The sequence below is a fragment of the Grus americana genome, chromosome 39 (genome assembly GCF_028858705.1).
Source record: "Grus americana isolate bGruAme1 chromosome 39, bGruAme1.mat, whole genome shotgun sequence".
NCBI classification, from domain to species: Eukaryota; Metazoa; Chordata; class Aves; order Gruiformes; family Gruidae; genus Grus; species Grus americana.
Genome location: NC_072890.1, coordinates 399708 through 418625, shown reverse-complemented (window position 1 = coordinate 418625; position 18918 = coordinate 399708). Strand labels below are relative to the sequence as shown.

The 18918-nt window shown below is 66.9% G+C and overlaps 2 protein-coding genes across 2 annotated transcripts; one reads left to right on the top strand and one right to left on the bottom strand.

Moving 5' to 3' along the window:
* The first annotated feature begins 89 nt into the window (after window positions 1-89).
* KAT8 (lysine acetyltransferase 8) lies at window positions 90-8943 on the top strand. The gene is made up of 11 exons (XM_054808707.1): window positions 90-520; window positions 1476-1550; window positions 1633-1808; window positions 2610-2663; window positions 3401-3565; window positions 4456-4545; window positions 4666-4806; window positions 4900-4993; window positions 5106-5256; window positions 8504-8658; window positions 8744-8943. The coding sequence occupies exons 1-11, from the start codon at window positions 241-243 to the stop codon at window positions 8806-8808; spliced, it is 1446 nt and encodes a 481-aa protein (XP_054664682.1). The 5' UTR covers window positions 90-240; the 3' UTR covers window positions 8809-8943.
* A 14-nt stretch (window positions 8944-8957) lies between these two features.
* Window positions 8958-18671, bottom strand: LOC129199015 (serine protease 33-like). Its single transcript, XM_054808730.1, has 10 exons — window positions 18559-18671; window positions 16809-16841; window positions 16411-16573; window positions 15371-15669; window positions 13716-13882; window positions 11703-12228; window positions 11090-11426; window positions 10278-10330; window positions 9282-9321; window positions 8958-9157 (listed from the first exon to the last, which is right to left on the bottom strand). The coding sequence occupies exons 1-6, from the start codon at window positions 18629-18631 to the stop codon at window positions 11884-11886; spliced, it is 1080 nt and encodes a 359-aa protein (XP_054664705.1). The 5' UTR covers window positions 18632-18671; the 3' UTR covers window positions 8958-9157; window positions 9282-9321; window positions 10278-10330; window positions 11090-11426; window positions 11703-11883.
* Window positions 18672-18918: the final 247 nt, after the last annotated feature.

Genomic DNA, 18918 nt, shown 5'->3' with positions numbered 1-18918 from the left:
GGGGGCACTGGGGTGCCGCAAGGCACGCTGGGACAGTGGCGGGCCGGCGCTCCGCCGTCTCCTAGCAACGCTCGGCCCCGCCCCTCTGCACCCACTCCGCCGTCTCCTAGCAACGCGCGGTCCCGCCCCCCCTGCCGCCCTCCCCCCGGTCTCTTAGCAACGCCCGCCTCGCGTCCCGCGCTCACCACTCTCGTCGCGCCTCTGACGCCACTTCCGGCGCGACGGCCGGGGAGGACGGACATGGCGGAGACGGCGGCAGGCCCGGGCGGCGGCGGCGGCGGCGGCGGCCCCGGAGCGGCCCCGGAGGCGGCGGGAGGAGGCGGCGGCGGCGGCAGCGGCAGCCCCGAGGCCGGGCGGCCCCGTGGGGGAGGCCCCGAGGAAGCGACGGCGGCGGCGGCGGCCGGGAGGGCCCCAGCGGCATCTTCGGCCTCGCCGCCGCCCCCGCCGCCGCCGCGGGAGGCGGAGGTGACGGTGGAGATCGGGGAGACGTACCTGTGCCGGCGGGCCGACGGCACCTGGCGTGAGCGGGGCCGGGAGCGCTGGGACCCGTGTGGGGCCGGGACTGGGAGCGCTGGGACCCGTGTGGGGCCGGGACTGGGAGAACTGGGACCCGTGTGGGGCCGGGACTGGGAGAACTGGGACCAGTATAACCCCCATCCCAGCAGCACTGGGAGCGCTGGGACCCGTGTGGGGCCGGGACTGGGAGTGCTGGGACCCGTGTGGGGCCGGGACTGGGAGAACTGGGACCCGTGTGGGGCCGGGACTGGGAGCGCTGGGACCCGTGTGGGGCCGGGACTGGGAGAACTGGGACCCGTGTGGGGCCGGGACTGGGAGAACTGGGACCAGTATAACCCCCATCCCAGCAGCACTGGGAGCGCTGGGACCCGTGTGGGGCCGGGACTGGGAGAACTGGGACCCGTGTGGGGCCGGGACTGGGAGAACTGGGACCAGTATAACCCCCATCCCAGCAGCACTGGGAGCGCTGGGACCCGTGTGGGGCCGGGACTGGGAGTGCTGGGACCCGTGTGGGGCCGGGACCCGTGTGGGGCCGGGACTGGGAGAACTGGGACCCGTGTGGGGCCGGGACTGGGAGAACTGGGACCCGTGTGGGGCTGGGACTGGGAGAACTGGGACCAGTATAACCCCCATCCCAGCGGGACTGGGACCAGTATAACCCCCATCCCAGCAGCACTGGGATAACTGGGACCAGTATAACCCTCATCCCAGCGGGACTGGGACCAGTATAACCCCATCCCAGCAGCACTGGGATAACTGGGACCAGTATAACCCCCATCCCAGCGGGACTGGGACCAGTATAACCCCCATCCCAGCGGGACTGGGACCAGTATAACCCCATCCCAGCGGGCCTGGGCAGCACCAGTACACCCCCCTCAGTCCAAACTGGGCGAGGGCTCTCCAGGCCTCCGACCGGTCCCAGTCCGGCGCGAGCACTGGTCCCAGTTCCCTCCCCGCAGACTCGGCGGAGGTGATCCAGTCCCGGCTGAACGAGCAGGAGGGGCGCGAGGAATATTACGTCCACTACGTGGGCTGTGAGTACTGGGAGGGGAACTGGGAGGGACTGGGAGGTGGTGGGGGAAGGCAGGGTTCCCACTGAGCTCCCAGTGCTCCCAGTTAACCGCCGGCTGGACGAGTGGGTGGACAAGAACCGGCTGGCGCTGAGCAAGACGCTGAAGGAGGCGGTGCAGAAGAGCTCGGAGCAGTTCCTGGGGGAGTTGGCCGAGCAGCCCGAGCGCAAGATCACCCGCAACCAGAAACGCAAGCACGATGAGATCAACCACGTCCAGAAGGTGCTGGGAGGGCACTGGGAGGGACTGGGAGGGGGTACGGGGGTGATGGGGGGCGCTGGGAGGGGGTACGGGGGCGCTGGGAGGGACTGGGAGGGGGTACGGGGGCGATGGGGGGCGCTGGGAGGGGGTACGGGGGCGCTGGGAGGGGGTACGGGGGCGCTGGGAGGGACTGGGAGGCACTGGGAGGGTGCTGGGAGGCACTGGGAGGGGGTATGGGGGCACTGGGAGGGGGTACGGGGGCGCTGGGAGGGGGTACGGCGGTACTGGGAGGGTGCTGGGAGGCACTGGGAGGGGGTATGGGGGCACTGGGAGGGGGTACGGGGGCGCTGGGGGGCACTGGGAGGGGGTACAGGGGCGCTGGGAGGGACTGGGAGGGGGTACAGGGGTGCTGGGAGGGACTGGGAGGGGGTACGGGGGGACTGGGGAGCACTGGGAGGGGGTATGGGGGTGCTGGAGGACACTGGGAGGGGGTGAGGGGGCACTGGGGGGCACTGGGAGGGGGTACAGGGGCGCTGGGAGGGACTTGGGGGGAACTGGGAGGCACTGGGAGAGCATTAGGGGGTGCTGGGAGGAACTGGGAGGGGGTATGGGGGTGCTGGGAGGGACTGGGACGCACTGGGAGGGCATTAGGGGGTGCTGGGAGGAACTGGGAGGGGGTCAAGGATCACTGGGAGGCAACTGGAGGTTACTGGGAAGACGTTAGGGGGGTCCTGGGAGGTACTGGGGAGGCCTTGGGGGTTCCTGAGACGTTCCACTGGGCCTTACTGGGCCTTACTGGGCCTTACTGGGCGCCCCTTGCAGACCTACGCCGAGATGGACCCCACCACGGCGGCGCTGGAGAAGGAGCACGAGGCGGTGAGGGCTGGGGGGGTCCTGAGGGGGGGGCTGAGGGGTCTGGGGGGGTCCCCAAGGGGTCTGGGGGGGTCCTGAGGGGGGGGCTGAAGGGTCTGGGGGTCCCCAAGGGGTCTGGGGGGGTCCTGAGGGGGGGGCTGAGGGGTCTGGGGGTCCCCAAGGGGTCTGGGGGGGTCCTGAGGGGGGGGCTGAGGGGTCTGGGGGTCCCCAAGGGGTCTGGGGGGGTCCTGAGGGGGGGGCTGAGGGGTCTGGGGGGGGGGGGTTGAGGGGTCTGGGGGGGTCCCTGGGGGGATCCCTGAAGGGTCCTGGGGGGGGGGCTGAGGGGTCTGGGGGGGTCCCTGAGGGTCCCCAAGGGGTCTGGGGGGGTCCGGGGGGGGTCGGGGGGGGGGGGCTGGGGGGGGTCTGGGGGTCCCTGGGGGGTCTGGGGGGTCCTGGGCCGGGGGGGGGAGGGGGGCTGAGGGTCTCCAAGGGGTCTGGGGGGGTCCCTGAAGGGTCCTGGGGGGGTCCGGGGAGGGGGGGGGGGGGCTGAGGGGTCTGGGGGGGTCCCTGAGGGGTCTTGGGGGGTCCTGGGCTGGGGGGGGGGGGGTCCCTGAGGGTCCCCAGGTGTCTGGAGAAGTTCCCTGTGCTTTTGGGGGGGGGGGGGGGGGGTGCGCGCGTGTCCAGGGGTTCCCCAGGGATTCCCTGCAGTCTGGGGGGGGTCCCAGGGGGGTCCCCCAAAGCCGGTGCCCCCCCCCCCCCAGATCACGAAGGTGAAGTACGTGGACAAGATCCACATCGGGCACTTCGAGATCGACGCCTGGTACTTCTCGCCCTTCCCCGAGGACTACGGGAAGCAGCCCAAGCTCTGGATCTGCGAGTACTGCCTCAAGTACATGAAGTTCGAGCGCACCTACCGCCTCCACCTGGTGCGACACGCGTGCGACACGCGTGCGACACGCGTGCGACACGCGAGGGGGGACGCGGGGCGGGGGTGTGTGTGTGGGGCGGGGGGGGGGCGGACAGGGACACGCGCGCAGAGTCTGGGGCAGCCCCGGCGCTGCCGTGGGGTTTGAGCGTGCTAAAAGTGGGAGCACACGTGTGTGACATGCGTGTGATGTGTGACATGTGTGTGACATACCTGGGATGCATGTGACGTGTGTGACACGTGGGGGGGGGGGGGGGGGGGGGGACAGGGACTCACACACAGAGTCTGGGGCAGCCCCGGCGCTGCCGTGGGGTTTGAGCGTGCTAAAAGGGGGAAGCACACGTGTGTGACATGCGTGTGACATGGGTGACACGTGTGTGACGTACCTGTGACATGTGACACACCTGGGATGCATGGGGCGTGTGTGACACACGGCGGGGGGGGACAGGGACTCACACGCAGAGTCTGGGGCAGCCCCGGCGCTGCCATGGGGTCTGAGTGTGCTAAAAGGGGGAAGCACACGTGTGTGACAAGCGTGTGACATGGGTGACACGCGTGTGATGTGCCTGTGACGTGTGACACATGGCGGGTGGGGACACAGGGACACATGCGCAGAGTCTGGGGCAGCCCCAGCGCTGCCGCGGGGTCTGAGCGCACCAAAAGGGGGAAGCACACGTGTGCGACACGCCCGCGACACGCGTGACACGCCCGCAGCATGCGAGCGGGGGGAACACGCGCGGGGCCTGAGGTGCGAGACGGGGGGGGGGGGGGGGGGGGGGGGGTGTGTGTGTGCACGGACACGCGTGTGACGCGCCCACGCCGCGTTCGGGGTGGGGTGAAAAACCGACACGCGTGATGTCACGCGTGACGTCACCCGTGACGTCACCCAAGGGCCAGTGCCAGTGGCGACAGCCGCCGGGGCGGGAGATCTACCGCAAGAGCAACATCTCCGTCTACGAGGTGGACGGCAAAGACCACAAGGTACCGGGGACTGGGGGGTTGTGACATCACGGGTGATGTCGCGTGACGTCACGTGACATCACCCGTGACGTCACACGCCCCCCCCCCCCCCCCCCCCCCCCCCCCCCCCCCCCCTTCCAGATCTACTGCCAGAACCTCTGCCTCTTGGCCAAGCTCTTCCTGGACCACAAGACCCTTTACTTCGACGTCGAACCCTTCGTCTTCTACCTCCTGACCGAGGTGGATCGCCAGGGCGCCCACATCGTCGGCTACTTCTCCAAGGTAACCCGCGGCACCGCGGCGGCGGCGTCACCGCGGCGGCGTCACCGCGGCGGCGTCACCGTGGCCTCCCCCCCCCCCCCCCCCGCCGCGTAGGAGAAGGAGTCCCCCGACGGCAACAACGTCGCCTGCATCCTGACGCTGCCGCCGTACCAGCGCCGCGGCTACGGCAAGTTCCTCATCGCCTTCAGTGAGTCAGGGGTGGGGGGGCCCCAAAAAAAGGGGGTGGGGGGCCCCGAAAAGGGGGTGGGTGCCCCAAAAAAAGGGGGTGGGTGCACCAAAAAGGGGTGCCCCCCCCCCAGGTTACGAGCTGTCCAAGCTGGAGAGCACGGTGGGGTCCCCCGAGAAGCCGCTGTCGGACCTGGGCAAGCTGAGCTACCGCAGTTACTGGTCCTGGGTGCTGCTGGAGATCCTGAGGGACTTCCGGGGAACCCTCTCCATCAAGGACCTCAGGTGGGCACCAGTAACCACCAGTGACTCCCAGTAACACGCCAGTAACCACCAGTAACCCACCGGTAACCCCGTAAACCCACCGGTAACGTCGGGTGCTGCTGGAGAACCTGGGGGCTTGTGGGACAAAGTCTCCATCACTGAGTCCTGGGGGGGACTGGGAGCTTCCCAGTAAGGCCAGTAGCTTCCCAGTAAGGCCAGTAGCTTCCCAGTAAGACCAGTAACCACCCAGTGGTCTCCCAGTAGCACCAGTAACCCCATAACCCACCAGTAACCCCATAACCCACCGGTAACATCAGGTGCTGCTGGAGAACCTGGGGGCTTGTGGGACAAAGTCTCCATCACTGAGTCCTGGGGGGGACTGGGAGCCTCCCAGTAAGACCAGTAGCTTCCCAGTAAGGCCAGTACCTTCCCAGTAAGGCTGGTAACCACCCAGTGGTCTCCCAGTAGCACCAGTAACCCCATAACCCACCGGTAACGTCGGGTGCTGCTGGAGAACCTGGGGGCTTGTGGGACAAAGTCTCCATCACTGAGTCCTGGGGAGGACTGGGAGCTTCCCAGTAAGGCCAGTAGCTTCCCAGTAAGGCCAGTAGCTTCCCAGTAAGGCCAGTAGCTTCCCAGTAAGGCCGGTAACCACCCAGTGGTCTCCCAGTAGCACCAGTAACCCCATAACCCACCAGTAACGTCAGGTGCTGCTGGAGAACCTGGGGGCTTGTGGGACAAAGTCTCCATCACTGAGTCCTGGGGGGGACTGGGAGCCTCCCAGTAAGGCCAGTAGCTTCCCAGTAAGGCCAGTAGCTTCCCAGTAAGACCAGTAGCTTCCCAGTAAGGCTGGTAACCACCCAGTGGTCTCCCAGTAGCACCAGTAACCCCATAACCCACCAGTAACGTCAGGTGCTGCTGGAGAACCTGGGGGCTTGTGCGACAAAGTCTCCATCACTGAGTCCTGGGGGGGACTGGGAGCCTCCCAGTAAGACCAGTAGCTTCCCAGTAAGGCCAGTAGCTTCCCAGTAAGGCTGGTAACCACCCAGTGGTCTCCCAGTAGCACCAGTAACCCCATAACCCACCAGTAACGTCAGGTGCTGCTGGAGAACCTGGGGGCTTGTGGGACAAAGTCTCCATCACTGAGTCCTGGGGGGGACTGGGAGCCTCCCAGTAAGGCCAGTAGCTTCCCAGTAAGGCCAGTAGCTTCCCAGTAAGGCCAGTAACCACCCAGTGGTCTCCCAGTAGCACCAGTAACCCCATATCCCACCAGTAAGGCTGGGTGCTGCTGGAGAACCTGGGGACTTGTGCGACAAAGTCTCCATCACTGAGTCCTGGGGGGGACTGGGAGCTTCCCAGTAAGGCCAGTAGCTTCCCAGTAAGGCCAGTAGCTTCCCAGTAAGGCCAGTAGCTTCCCAGAAAGGCCAGTAGCTTCCCAGTAAGGCTGGTAACCACCCAGTAGTCTCCCAGTAGCACCAGTAACCCCGTCCCAGTGATTCCAGTAACGCAGGGTCACGGGTCCTGTGTGACCTCTGGGTCAGCTGCTCCATCAGGGAGCTCAGGAGGGCACCAGTAACCACCAGTAACCACCAGTAACCACCAGTAATGCACCAGTAATGCACCAGTGACTCCCAATAACCCACCAGTAACGCACCAGTGACTCCCAGTAACGCACCAGTACCTCCCAGTAGCCCTGGGGCTTGAGTGCTGCTGGAGGTCCCCAGGCACCTTCTCCATCCCGATACCCACCAGTAACCCCCCAGTGCTCCCAGTAACCCCCCAGTGCTCCCAGTAACCCCCCAGTGCTCCCAGTACTCCCTTACTCCCCCCCAGCCAGCTGCCAGCCCTCTCCCAGTACGCCCTCCAGTCCTCCCAGTACCCTCCCAGTGCTCCCAGCACCCCATTCCCCACCCCCAGCCAGCTGCCAGCCCTCCCCCATTCCCCTTCCCAGTGCTCCCAGTAACCCCCCCCCAGTGCTCCCAGCACCCCCTTCCCCCCCCAGCCAGCTGCCAGCCCTCTCCCAGTAACCCCTTCCCAGTCCTCCCAGTAACCCCTTCCCAGTCCTCCCAGTACCCTCCCAGTGCTCCCAGCACCCCCTTCCCCCCCCCAGCCAGCTGCCAGCCCCCCCCAGTGCTCCCAGCACCCCGTTCCCCCTCCCAGTGCTCCCAGTACCCTCCCAGTACTCCCAGTACCCCCCCAGCCAGCTGCCAGCCCTCCCCCCCCCCAGCCCCCCCGAGCCCCCCATTCCCCCTCCCAGTGCTCCCAGCCCCCCCCAGCCCCCCGTTCCCCCTCCCAGTGCTCCCAGTACCCCCCCAGTGCTCCCAGCCCCCCCCAGCCCCCCGTTCCCCCTCCCAGTGCTCCCAGCACCCCCCCAGTGCTCCCAGCACCCCCCCAGTGCTCCCAGCACCCTGTTCCCCCTCCCAGTACTCCCAGTACCCCCCCAGTGCTCCCAGCACTCCCCTAGTGCCCCCAGTGCCCCCTTCCCCCTCCCAGTGCTCCCAGTAACCCCCCAGTGCTCCCAGCCCCCCCCAGCCCCCCGTTCCCCCTCCCAGTGCTCCCAGTACCCCCCCAGTGCTCCCAGCACCCCGTTCCCCCCCCCAGTGCTCCCAGTAACCCCCCAGTGCTCCCAGCACCCCCTTCCCCCCCCAGCCAGCTGCCAGCCCTCCCCCCCCCAGCCCCCCCCCAGCCCCCCGTTCCCCCTCCCAGTGCTCCCAGTACCCTCCCAGTACTCCCAGTACCCCCCCAGTGCTCCCAGCACCACCCCAGTGCTCCCAGCACCCTGTTCCCCCTCCCAGTACTCCCAGTACCCCCCCAGTGCTCCCAGCACTCCCCTAGTGCCCCCAGTGCCCCCTTCCCCCTCCCAGTGCTCCCAGTAACCCCCCAGTGCTCCCAGCCCCCCCCCAGCCCCCCGTTCCCTCTCCCAGTGCTCCCAGTACCCCCCCAGTACTCCCAGCACCCCGTTCCCCCTCCCAGTGCTCCCAGTACCCTCCCAGTACTCCCAGTACCCCCCCAGTGCTCCCAGCACCACCCCAGTGCTCCCAGCCCCCGTTCCCCCTCCCAGTGCTCCCAGTACCCTCCCAGTGCTCCCAGTACCCTCCCAGTGCTCCCAGCACCCCCTTCCCCCCCCAGCCAGCTGCCAGCCCTCCCCCCCCCAGCCCCCCCCCAGCCCCCCGTTCCCCCTCCCAGTGCTCCCAGCACCCTCCCAGTGCTCCCAGCCCCCCCCGTTCCCCCCTCCCAGTGCTCCCAGTAACCCCCCAGTGCCCCGCAGCCAGATGACCAGCATCACGCAGACCGACATCATCAGCACCCTCCAGTCCCTGAACATGGTGAAGTACTGGAAGGGCCAGCACGTCATCTGCGTCACCCCCAAGCTGGTGGAGGAGCACCTCAAGAGCGCCCAGTACAAGAAGCCGCCCATCACCGGTACGTCGTTAACCCTTAACGAACCCTAATTAAAGCGGGGGGGGGGGGGGGCACCCCACAGCTCTCATTCCCCCCTCCCCCTCAGTGGACTCCATCTGCCTGCGCTGGGCCCCCCCGAAGCACAAGCAGGCCAAGGTGGCCAAGAAGTGACGGTGCCATCGCTGCGGCGAGTTGTGGCCGGGCTCAGCCTACACCCCCCAACCCTACAAGGACGTTTTTTGGGGGGGGGGGGTGTCACCCACGTCCCCCCGCCCGTTGTGGGGGTGTCCCAGCACCCATAAAGGAGGATGGTGGAGGTGGGGTGCTCGGGTGTTTATTGGGGAAAGGGGGAGAGGGGTTATGGGGGGGGGGCGGGTGCTACGAACCGGTGCGGGTGCCAAGTTGGGGCGCCTCGAGTTTTGGGTGCTGTCAGCCATCGTGGGTGCTGCGATCCATCGGGGGTGGCAGTTTGGGGTGGCACGGGCCTTCATGGGAGGCACCTTGGGGTGCTGGGAGACACCTTGGGGTGCCACGACTCATTTCTGGGTGCCACGGTCCTTCATGGGAGGCACCTTGGGGTGCTGGGTGCCACCTTGGGGTGCCACGGCTCATTTTTGGGTGCCACGGTCCTTCATGGGAGGCACCTTGGGGTGCTGGGAGACACCTTGGGGTGCTGGGAGCCACCTTGGGGTGCCACGACTCATTTTTGGGTGCCACGGTCCTTCATGGGAGACACCTTGGGGTGCTGGGTGCCACCTTGGGGTGCCACGACTCATTTTTGGGTGCCACCTTGGGGTGCTGGGTGCCACCTTGGGGTGCCACGACTCATTTCTGGGTGCCATGATCCATCTTGGGTGCCACCTTGGGGTGCTGGGAGCCACCTTGGGGTGCCACGACTCATTTTTGGGTGCCACGGTCCTTCATGGGAGACACCTTGGGGTGCTGGGAGCCACCTTGGGGTGCCACGACTCATTTCTGGGTGCCACGATCCATCTTGGGTGCCACCTTGGGGTGCTGGGAGCCACCTTGGGGTGCCACGACTCATTTCTGGGTGCCACGATCCATCTTGGGTGCCACCTTGGGGTGCTGGGAGCCACCTTGGGGTGCCACGACTCATTTTTGGGTGCCACGGTCCTTCATGGGAGACACCTTGGGGTGCTGGGAGCCACCTTGGGGTGCCACGACTCATTTCTGGGTGCCACAATCCATCTTGGGTGCCACCTTGGGGTGCTGGGTGCCACCTTGGGGTGCCACGACTCATTTTTGGGTGCCACGATCCATCTTGGGTGCCACCTTGGGGTGCTGGGTGCCACCTTGGGGTGCCACGACTCATTTCTGGGTGCCACGATCCATCTTGGGTGCCACCTTGGGGTGCTGGGAGCCACCTTGGGGTGCCACGACTCATTTCTGGGTGCCACGATCCATCTTGGGTGCCACCTTGGGGTGCTGGGTGCCACCTTGGGGTGCCACGACTCATTTTTGGGTGCCACGGTCCTTCATGGGAGGCACCTTGGGGTGCTGGGTGCCACGGTCCATCTTGGGTGCCACCTTGGGGTGCTGGGTGCCACCTTGGGGTGCCACGGCTCATTTCTGGGTGCCACAATCCATCTTGGGTGCCACCTTGGGGTGCTGGGTGCCACCTTGGGGTGCCACGGCTCATTTCTGGGTGCCACCTTGGGGTGCTGGGAGCCACCTTGGGGTGCCACGACTCATTTCTGGGTGCCACGATCCATCTTGGGTGCCACCTTGGGGTGCTGGGAGCCACCTTGGGGTGCCACGACTCATTTTTGGGTGCCACGGTCCTTCATGGGAGACACCTTGGGGTGCTGGGAGCCACCTTGGGGTGCCACGACTCATTTCTGGGTGCCACAATCCATCTTGGGTGCCACCTTGGGGTGCTGGGTGCCACCTTGGGGTGCCACGACTCATTTTTGGGTGCCACGATCCATCTTGGGTGCCACCTTGGGGTGCTGGGTGCCACCTTGGGGTGCCACGACTCATTTCTGGGTGCCACGATCCATCTTGGGTGCCACCTTGGGGTGCTGGGAGCCACCTTGGGGTGCCACGACTCATTTCTGGGTGCCACGATCCATCTTGGGTGCCACCTTGGGGTGCTGGGTGCCACCTTGGGGTGCCACGACTCATTTTTGGGTGCCACGGTCCTTCATGGGAGGCACCTTGGGGTGCTGGGTGCCACGGTCCATCTTGGGTGCCACCTTGGGGTGCTGGGTGCCACCTTGGGGTGCCACGGCTCATTTCTGGGTGCCACAATCCATCTTGGGTGCCACCTTGGGGTGCTGGGTGCCACCTTGGGGTGCCATGACTCATTTTTGGGTGCCACGATCCATCTTGGGTGCCACCTTGGGGTGCTGGGTGCCACCTTGGGGTGCCACAACTCATTTCTGGGTGCCACGATCCATCTTGGGTGCCACCTTGGGGTGCTGGGTGCCACCTTGGGGTGCCACGGCTCATTTCTGGGTGCCACCTTGGGGTGCTGTGAACGTCTTTGGGTGCCAGGAGCTGCTGTGGGTGCCAACTTGGGGTGCTGTGACTCATTTTTGGGTGCCGTGATCCTTCATGGGTGCCACGAGCCATTTTTGGGTGCCATAATCCACCTTGGGTGCCGATTCAGGGTTCCCAGAGCCATTTTTGGGTGCCACGAGCCATTTTTGGGTGCCATAATCCACCTTGGGTGCCGATTCAGGGGTCCCAGAGCCATTTTTGGGTGCCACGAGCCGTTTTTGGGTGCCGATTCAGGGTTCCCAGAGCCATTTTTGGGTGCCGTGATCCTTCATGGGTGCCATGAGCCATTTTTGGGTGCCACGAGCCATTTTTGGGTGCTAATTCAGGGATCCTACGAGTCATTTTTGGGTGCCGTGATCCTCCATGGGTGCCACGAGCCATTTTTGGGTGCCATAATCCACCTTGGGTGCCGATTCAGGGGTCCCAGAGCCGTTTTTGGGTGCCATGAGCCATTTTGGGTGCTAATTCAGGGATCCTACGAGTCATTTTTGGGTGCCGTGATCCTTCATGGGTGCCACGAGCCATTTTTGGGTGCCACGAACCATTTTTGGGTGCCGATTCAGGGTTCCCAGAGCCATTTTTGGGTGCCGTGATCCTTCATGGGCGCCACTTTGGGGTGGTGGGTGCCACTTCGGGGTGCTGTGCCCCACGCCCTTGGGTGCCGGGAGCCGCCACGAGTCCTTTTCTTTTTTTTTTTTGGGTGCCCCCGGCCCCTGGGGGTGCTCAGCGCAGGCCGAGGGGCAGCAGCAGGAGGAGGAGGAGGAGGAGGCAGCCGGGGCGAGCGGCCGGGTGGGCGCCGCCGGCTGCGTGGGGGGGCGGCAGGGGCCGGGGCCAGCCCTGGGTGCCGTCCCCGTCCTCGCAGGGTCCCTCGTCCTCGGGGAAGGGGGCGAGGGACGGGTGGCGCAGGGGGGCCTCGGGGACGGCGGCGGCGATCCAGGCGGCGTGGGCGGCGGCGCGGGTGTAGACGCCGGGACGGCCGGGCAGCCCGCAGGCCTCCCCCCAGCTCACCACCCCCGCCAGCAGCCAGGTGTCCCCAACGCGACAGGAGAGGGGACCCCCAGAGTCACCCTGCGGGGAGACGGGGACGGTGGGGACGGGGGGGGGACGGGGGGGGGTGTGGAAGGACGTGGAGGGGATGAAGAGGGACGGTGGGGGACGGGGGGGCGGTGGGGACACGGGGAGGATGAGGAGGGACATTTTGGGGGGCATGGAAGGACGTGGAGGGGATGAAGAGGGATGGTGGGGGGCGGTGGGGACACGGGGAGGATGAAGAGGGACGTTGGGGACAGGGAGGAGGATGAGGAGGGACGTTGGGGACACGGGGAGGATGAAGAGGGGCACGGGGGGGTGTGGAAGGACGTGGAGGGGATGAAGAGAGACGGGGACAGGGAGGGACGGTGGGGACAGGAGGATGAAGAGGGACACGGAGGAGGAGGAGGAGGAGGGACGTTGGGGACACGGGGAGGATGAAGAGGGACACGGGGGGTGTGGAAGGACGTTGAGGGGATGAAGAGGGACGGGGGGGACGGGGGGGCAGTGGGGACACGGGGAGGATGAAGAGGGACGTTGGGGACAGGGAGGAGGATGAGGAGGGACGTTGGGGACACGGGGGGGGTGTGGAAGGACGTGGTGGGGATGAAGAGAGACGGGGACAGGGAGGGACAGTGGGGACACGGGGAGGATGAAGAGGGACACGGAGGAGGATGAGGAGGGACGTTGGGGACACGGGGAGGATGAAGAGGGACATTAGGGGGTGTGGAAGGACGGGGAGGGGACAAAGAGGGACGTTGGGGACACAGGGAGGATGAGGAGGGACATTTTGGGGGGCATGGAAGGACGTGGAGGGGATGAAGAGGGACGGTAGGGACAGGGAGGAGGATGAGGAGGGACGTTGGGGACACAGGGAGGATGAAGAGGGACATTGGGGACAGGGAGGCGCATTGGGGACATGGAGGGAGAATGAAGAGGGACGTGGAGGGGATGAGGGAGGGACATTGGGGACACAGGGAGGATGAAGAGGGACGGTGGGGACAGGGAGGGACGTTGGGGACACGGGGAGGATGAAGAGGGACATTTTGGGGTGTGGAAGGACGGGGAGAGGATGAAGAAGGACGACAGGGACAGGGAGGGACATTGGGGACACGGGGAGGACGAAGAGGGACACAGGCAGGATGAAGAGGGACATTGGGGACACGGGGAGGATGGAGAGGGACATTGGGGGACAGGAAGGAGGATGAGGAGGGACATTGGGGACACAGGGAGGATGAAGAGGGACGTTGGTGACAGGGAGGGAGGATGAAGAAGGACATTAGGGGGTGTGGAAGGACGTGGAGGGGACAAAGAGGGACGTTGGGGACACAGGGAGGATGAGGAGGGACATTTTGGGGGGCACGGACGCGGAGGGGATGAGGAGGGACGTTGGGGACACGAGGATGAGGAGGGACATTGGGGACATGGGGAGGATGAGGAGGGACGTTGGGGACAGGAAGGAGGATGAGGAGGGACGTGGGGGGGGGGTGAGGTGACACGGGCGGGGGTGACGGGGTGGCACCCACCTGGCAGGCGTCGCGCTGTCCCTGGGGGAAGCCGGCGCAGAGCGTGTCCCCGGCCGGTGTCCCCATGCCGGCGGCGTCCCCCGTCCCCGCGTAGAGGCAGCGGCAGCGGCGGTGGCTGAGCAGGGGCACCTCCAGCTGCTGCAGCGTCTTGGGGGGCGGCAGGGGACCTGCGGGGACAACGGTGGCCACGGGCTGTCCCCAAACCGTCCCCGACCTCCGTGGGTGCTGGCAGTGCCACCAAACCTGTCCCCAACCTGTCCTGGTGCCACCAAACCTGGGGATGAGTGTCCCCAGACTGTCCCCAAACCGTCCCCGACCTCCGTGGGTGCTGGCAGTGCCACCAAACCTGTCCCCAACCTGTCCTGGTGCCACCAAACCTGGGGATGAGTGTCCCCAGACTGTCCCCAAACCGTCCCCAACCTCATGGGTGCTCCTGGTGCCACCAAACCTGGGGATGAGTGTCCCCAGACTGTCCCCAAACCGTCCCCGACCTCCGTGGGTGCTGGCAGAGCCACCAAACCTGTCCCCAACCTGTCCTGGTGCCACCACACCTGGGGATGAGTGTCCCCAGACTGTCCCCAACCTGTCCTGGTGCCACCACACCTGGGGACAACAGTGTCCCCAACCTCCATGGGTGCTCCTGGTGCCACCAAACCTGAGGATGAGTGTCCCCAGACTGTCCCCAGACTGTCCCCAACCTCATGGGTGCTCCTGGTGCCACCAAACCTGGGGACAACAGCGTCCCCAACCTGTCCTGGTGCCACCAAACCTGGTGCCACGTGTCCCCAGACTGTCCCCCACCTCCATGGGTGCTCCTGGTGCCACCACACCTGGGGATGAGTGTCCCCAGACTGTCCCCAAACCGTCCCCGACCTCTGTGGGTGCTGGCAGTGCCACCAAACCTGTCCCCAACCTGTCCTGGTGCCACCACACCTGGGGACAACAGTGTCCCCAACCTGTTCTGGTGCCACCAAACCTGGTGCCACGTGTCCCCAGACTGTCCCCAACCTCATGGGTGCTCCTGGTGCCACCACACCTGGGGACAACAGTGTCCCCCACCTCCATGGGTGCTCCTGGTGCCACCAAACCTGAGGATGAGTGTCCCCAGACTGTCCCCAACCTCATAGGTGCTCCTGGTGCCACCACACCTGGGGATGAGTGTCCCCAGACTGTCCCCAACCTGTCCTGGTGCCACCACACCTGGGGACAATGGTGTCCCCAACCTCCATGGGTGCTCCTGGTGCCACCAAACCTGGGGATGAGTGTCCCCAGACTGTCCCCAGACTGTCCCCAACCTCCATGGGTGCTCCTGGTGCCACCAAACCCGGGGACAACAGCGTCCCCAACCTGTCCTGGTGCCACCAAACCTGGTGCCACGTGTCCCCAGACTGTCCCCCACCTCCATGGGTGCTCCTGGTGCCACCACACCTGGGGATGAGTGTCCCCAGACTGTCCCCAACCTGTCCTGGTGCCACCACACCTGGGGACAACGGTGTCCCCAACCTCCATGGGTGCTCCTGGTGCCACCAAACCTGGTGCCACCAGCGTCCCCCACCTCATGGGTGCCACCACACCTGACGACACGTGTCCCCAACCCACCCCCCCCGCCCCGTAGGTGCTGGCGGCGGCGCGGCCGCGTCCCCGCTGACACTGACCGGCGGTGCGGATGTCCCCCCAGCCGGTGACGGTGCAGTTGGTGCCGGGGGGGAAGCGGACGGAGGGGCCGGGCAGGCAGATGGGGCGCACCAGGCGGGTGGGGGTGGCGGGGGGGTCCAGCCGGGCCAGCGCCAGGTCCCCGGCGACGTCGTTTTGTCCCTCGGTGACATCGTCGTCGTCGTCGCGGTAGGCGGGGTGACGGGTGACGGCGGCCACCCGCCTCACCTGGGCGTCAGCGGGGGGGGGCAGGAGCTGCAGGGCCCCCAGCGTCACCCGGTACTCAGAGAGGGGGTTCTCCCTGTGGGGGGGGGGGGGTGGCTCAAACACTGGGGGCCACCACCACCCCCCCACCCCCCCAAAAACACTGGGGTCCCCCTCAGGGCAGCTGTGGGGGTATTGGGGTCCCTGGGGGGTTTGGGAGGGGGCCCAGGGGGGGTTGGGGGTCCCGGGGGGTTATTTGAGGGGTGCGGGGAGGGTGGTTGGGGTTTTGTGGGGTGCCGTGGAGGATTTGGGGGTGCAGGGAGGTAATTGGGGGTGCAGGAGAGGGGTCCCAGGAGGATATTTAGGGGGGTTGGGGGTCTGTGGGGGGTGTTTTGGGGTGCCAGGAGGGTCCCAGGGGATCATTTGGGGTCTATGGGGGGTGCAGGGGGGGGTCCAAGGGGATCAATTTGGGGGTGTAGGGAGGGTCCCAGGGGATTATTTGGGGTCTGTGGGGGGTGTTTGGGGGTGCGGGGGGGGGGTCTCGGGATCATTTGACATCTATGGGGGGTGTTTGGGGGTGCGGGGGGGGGGTCTCAGGGGATCGTTTGAGGGTGCAGAGGGGTTGAAGGGGATTATTTGGGGTCTGTGGGGGGTGTTTGGGGGTGCAGGGGGGTCCCAGGGCATTATTTGGGGGAGTTGGGGGGTCCCAGAGCATTATTTAGGGGTGCGGGGGGGGGGGGTCCCAGGGGATCGCATGGGGGTGCAGGGGGGGGGGGTCCCTGTGGACTATTTGGGGGTGCCAAGGGATTATTTAGGGGTGCGGGGGGAGGTTACTCACGGCGGGAAGCAGTGCGCGGCGGTGAGGACCCAGGCGGGGGCGATGAGGGACCCCCCGCAGACGTGACGCCCCCGGAAGGCGACGCTGACCTGCCAGGGCCACTGCCCCGCCCGCGCCCCCGTGCCCCCCACCACCCGCCTGCGCACGGGGGTCCCGCACGGCACTGCGGGGAGGGGGGGGGACACACAAGAGCAAGGGGGGTGTGTGTGGGGGGGGTGACATCAGGGACCCCGGCCTCCGGGAACCCCGGCACCCCCCCCCCAACGCAGGACCCCGATGTCCCATGGGTGTCCGTGTGTCCCCCCCCACCATGGGACATCAGCACCCAAGACACCGCCCCCCCCCCCCCCAAAACCACAGGGACCCCCCCCCTTGGTGTCCCCTGTCCCCCCTCTCACCTGACTCATCCGCTGCCACCGTCCCCCAGTGACCTGTGGGGAAGGTGACGACTCAAAGCCACGTTGGGGACACAGAGGGACACGATGGAAAGTGGGGGGGGGGGACACACACAGGGACACCCAGGTATCCGGGAGGGGACACGATGGGAGGAGGGAAGGGGGGGGGGACACACACAGGGACACTCAGGTATCCGGGAGGGGACCCGGGCATCCGGGGCGATGGCCGAGCCGGAAAAACCTGCCCCGAGGAATGTGTCTGTCCCGCAGGGACAGGGGGTGTGACACCCCCCCCCCGTGTCACCCTCTGTGTCCCTCCATAGCCCCCACATCCCCTCGCACTCCCCTAGAACCGCCCCCCCCCATGTCCTCTCACACCCCAATGTCCCCCCTCATCCCCTCACGCCCCCCATGTCCCCCCCCACATCCTCATGTCCTCCCATGATCCCTCACACCCCCGTGGCCCCTCAGACCTCCACGGCCCCCCAAATGATCCCCTCAGACCCCCGTGGCCCCTCAGACCCCCACGGCCCCCCAAATGATCCCCTCAGACCCCTGTGGCCCCTCAGACCCCCACGGCCCCCCAAATGATCCCCTCAGACCCCCGTGGCCCCTCAGACCCCCACGGCCCCCCAAATGATCCCCTCAGACCCCTGTGGCCCCTCAGACCCCCACGGCCCCCCAAATGATCCCCTCAGACCCCCGTGGCCCCTCACGATCCCTCACATCCCCCAATCACCCCCTGTCCCCTCACAGCCCTAAGTCCCCTCAGACCCTCCTGTCCCCCCAAAGCTCCCCCCCGTCCCCCCCGTGATCCTCCTCATCCCCTCACGCTTTCCTGTCCCCTCACAACCCTACCGTGTCCCCTCAGACCCCCTTGTCCCCTCACGCTCCCCCCATCCCCTCAGACCCCCCTGTGTCCCCTCACAATCCCTCATTCCCTCAGACCCCCCTCGTCCTCTCAGACCCCCCCCGGCCCCTCACAATCCCCCTCATCCCCTCATGCTCCCCCCGTCCCCTCACACCCACCCTGTCCCCTCAGAGCCCCTTGTCCCCTGATGCTCCCCCGTCCCCTCACAATCCCTTACCCCCCAGACCCCCCATCTCCTCACACCCTCCCTGTCCTCCCAAGACCCCCCATCCCCTCAGACCCCCCATCCCCTCACACCTCCCCGTCCTCTCAGACCCCCCCGTCCCCTGACGCTCCCCCTGTCCCCTCACAATCCCTTACCCCTTCAGACCCCCCCGTCCCCTCACAGCCCCTTGTCCCCTCAGAACCCCCCTGTCCCCCCATCCCCTCAGACCCCCCCGTCCCCTCACAATCCCTTATCCCCTCAGACCCCCCATCTCCTCACACCCCCCTGTCCTCCCAAGACCCCCCATCCCCTCACACCCCCCCATCCCCTCACACCCCCCTGTCCCCTCACAATCCCTTATCCCCTCAGACCCCCCATCCCCTCACACCCCCCTGTCCCCTCACAATCCCTTATCCCCTCAGACCCCCCCGTCCCCTCATCCCCTCACCCCCCCCATCCCCTCACACCCCCCTGTCCCCTCACAATCCCTTATCCCCTCAGACCCCCCCGTCCCCTCATCCCCTCACCCCCCCCGTCCCCTCACACCCCCCCCATCCCCTCACAATCCCTTATCCCCTCAGACCCCCCCGTCCCCTCATCCCCTCGCACCCCCCCGTCCTCTCAGACCCCCCCCGTTCCCTCACAATCCCTTATCCCCTCAGCCCCCCCCGTCCCACCGTCCAGCAGCAGCAACAGCAACAGCAGCAGCAGCCCCAGGACCAGCCCCGGTCCCGGTCCCCGCCGCCCCATGGCCGCTGTGGCAGCTCCGCGCCGCCGGCACCTGCCGCCCCCCCCCCGTCCCCCGTCCCCGGCCACGCCCCCACCTGGCACCTGCGGACACAAACCCCGCCCTGGCCACGCCCCCGCCGGGACCCCTATAGGGCCCAATCCTATAGACACAGCGCCCGCCCCGCCGGGGGGTACAGCCTCCCGCTACAGCCTGCCAGCGCCCCAGCCACGCCATAGGTCCCCCCATACACCTATAGGGTGCCCTTCCCCCCCCCCCCCCACCTATAGGCAGCCCTTCCCCTGCCCTA

Excerpts from the sequence above, each read along its gene's own strand:
- KAT8 (XM_054808707.1), top strand. The coding sequence starts at position 241 with ATGGCGGAGACGGCGGCAGGCCCGGGCGGCGGCGGCGGCGGCGGCGGC. Across the intron at positions 521-1,475 it reads GCGGGCCGACGGCACCTGGC|ACTCGGCGGAGGTGATCCAG; the intron begins GTGAGCGGGGCC and ends CCCTCCCCGCAG. Across the intron at positions 5,257-8,503 it reads CTCTCCATCAAGGACCTCAG|CCAGATGACCAGCATCACGC; the intron begins GTGGGCACCAGT and ends AGTGCCCCGCAG.
- LOC129199015 (XM_054808730.1), bottom strand. The coding sequence starts at position 18,631 with ATGGGGCGGCGGGGACCGGGACCGGGGCTGGTCCTGGGGCTGCTGCTG. Across the intron at positions 16,842-18,558 it reads GCTGTTGCTGCTGCTGGACG|GTCACTGGGGGACGGTGGCA; the intron begins GTGGGACGGGGG and ends CCTTCCCCACAG. Across the intron at positions 15,670-16,410 it reads GCCGCGCACTGCTTCCCGCC|GGAGAACCCCCTCTCTGAGT; the intron begins GTGAGTAACCTC and ends CCCCCCCCACAG.